The sequence below is a fragment of the Bison bison genome, unplaced genomic scaffold (assembly GCF_000754665.1).
Source record: "Bison bison bison isolate TAMUID 2011002044 unplaced genomic scaffold, Bison_UMD1.0 scf7180017864256, whole genome shotgun sequence".
Taxonomy (NCBI): Eukaryota; Metazoa; Chordata; class Mammalia; order Artiodactyla; family Bovidae; genus Bison; species Bison bison.
In genome coordinates this window covers 2,354,859-2,356,845 of record NW_011494828.1, presented here as the reverse complement: position 1 = coordinate 2,356,845, position 1,987 = coordinate 2,354,859, and the positions used below count along the sequence as shown (strand labels likewise).

At 52.6% G+C, this 1,987-nt stretch overlaps 1 protein-coding gene across 1 annotated transcript in view; it reads right to left on the bottom strand.

Annotated features, from left to right (window-relative positions):
• LOC104994367 (vitamin D3 hydroxylase-associated protein-like) overlaps positions 1 to 1,987 on the bottom strand; it is a 23,719-nt gene that overhangs the window by 7,120 nt on the left and 14,612 nt on the right. Inside the window, exons 12-14 of the mRNA XM_010847899.1 lie at positions 1,620 to 1,663; positions 884 to 923; positions 367 to 475 (exon numbers count right to left, since the gene is read on the bottom strand). Of these exons, the coding sequence (XP_010846201.1) occupies positions 367 to 475; positions 884 to 923; positions 1,620 to 1,663 (193 nt within the window). The remainder of the gene's footprint in view (positions 1 to 366; positions 476 to 883; positions 924 to 1,619; positions 1,664 to 1,987) is intronic.

Sequence of the window (1,987 nt, the reverse complement as noted above, 5' to 3'; positions counted from 1 at the left end):
GGATCTCTGATAAGATCCCAGAAACTTCACAATAAAGCCAAAACAAACGTACAAACAAACAAAGGGAATGAAAATTGGTAGGGACTGGTAACAGGTATGGCGTTTCTTTTCAGGATGATTAAAATGTTCTGGAACCAGACAGTGGTGGTGGTTGCATGACATTCTGAATATACTAGAAACCACTGAGTTGTACGCTTTAAATGGCGAATTTATGTTATCTGAATTTTATCTCCATTTAAGAAAAAATTTTTAAATAGTAACTAACATCAGAGGTAAAGGCCAGAGGCTGTGGGAGGGCTCAGAAGTCCTGGACATCACAGCCCCACCCCCACCCTGCTCCCTGCCAAGGACCCGGTGTTCGCTCACCTTGCACCTTGGCAGGATAGCCAACATAGAAGGCGGGGTCCAGAGCTGGAGACAGCAGCACATCCAGGTCCAGGGACCTCCACTTGGCTATGAACTCTTGCTGATATTCCTGCAGGAATAGTGGCAGGCGGGAAAGGTGAGACTGGCAGAGGTCACTGTTTGCAGGACAAAATCAGATGCTGCCAGGCTGAGTCAGGTCAAACACCAGAAAGAATTCCCAAGCTGTGAGGTGCAGACTGAGATGGGGGTGGGGCGGGGGGAAGTCAGGGTCTTCCCAGGGGCCAAGGAGGAGGGATGAGAAGGACAGTCTCAAGCCACAGTGATCTGGGGACAATGTATCATCCTGGCCCCAAGGAGACAGACTACATTAACCTTCTGGTCATCACCCGGGTGCAGCTGAGCCTCCCCTGAAGGCCAACACAGAGATCTACCATCTACTGGGCTACTCCTGTTGCCACCCAGGGGTCTGCTGCCCCAGTTCTGGCAGTACCTCAAGGTCTCCCCAGGCATGTATTACCTCCACTGCTTTGTGCTGCTCCCACAGTTTCTTGGGTGTCCTGGGGAATGAGGAAGAAGGAGAAGTCCAAAGGTCAGCATGGGAGGACTGCTTTTTATACAAACGGGGACATGATACCCAGGAGGCAAGTTCTGGACTCTATGCAGGCTGCAAATCAGCTGGTGGACTGGGAATCACCCTGTATCTTGTCCCCTGGCCAATATCCATTACCTGTCCAATGTTCCTAAGAGGACCCATCCCCTGGTCAAAGCCTCAACACCTGTGACAGGGACCCACAGGCTCCCTCGAAACCCCAGGTCCTTTCCCCTAAACTGTGAGGCCCCGAGTCAACCCTCAGGCTGCTCCAGCCCCAGTTCTAACCAGCCCCTTAATTCCAAGCCCACCAGGCCAAGTCCAACAGCAAACCCAAACCAGACTCCTCTCCCAATCATATCCCCACCCCAACTCCAATCTTAACCCCAACCCTGACCCAAAGCTAACTTCAACTCAGGCCCAACTTTTGTCCCAATCGAACTCAGTTCTAGTGTGTACTCAGAGTTCAAGTCCAAATAAAACCCCAGTCCCACCCAAAAGTCTAAATTTAACCCCATGTCGGGCATGATTCTAAAGCCCTAATTAGATTCCAAAACCTTAAACAGCCCTGCTCACAGTGGACAAGGCCCCCAGCCACATGACCCTCACCCAGCTCCCAAGGAAACCCCTTGTGAATTGGACCTGAGGAGGCTTGATCACTTACCCTACTCCACACATCCTTTCTAAACTCTGGCTAGCCCGGGGCTCCTGGAGGTGGGGACAGAGGGGGAGGGCACTTTCAGAAACCATAGGGCAATGCTACCTGCCCGGGACAGGGGTCTGGGAAGAGAAACTCTGCCCCGCTCCCCGCCGAGCCCCTGACCACAGCACCAAACCCTGATCCCCCTGTCTAAATCCCCTTCCCTCTCGCTGAAGCTCCATCTCTTTGAGCTTCTCTGAAGCCCCCCTCCCTCTCTGACAGCATTGCTCTTTTGGCCCCCATCTCCCGTCTTTCAGTTCCTCTCCCATTGAGCCTTTCTCTGAACCACCACATTCTCTGGGCCTCATCTTCCTCTCTGACCTGACCCCCAC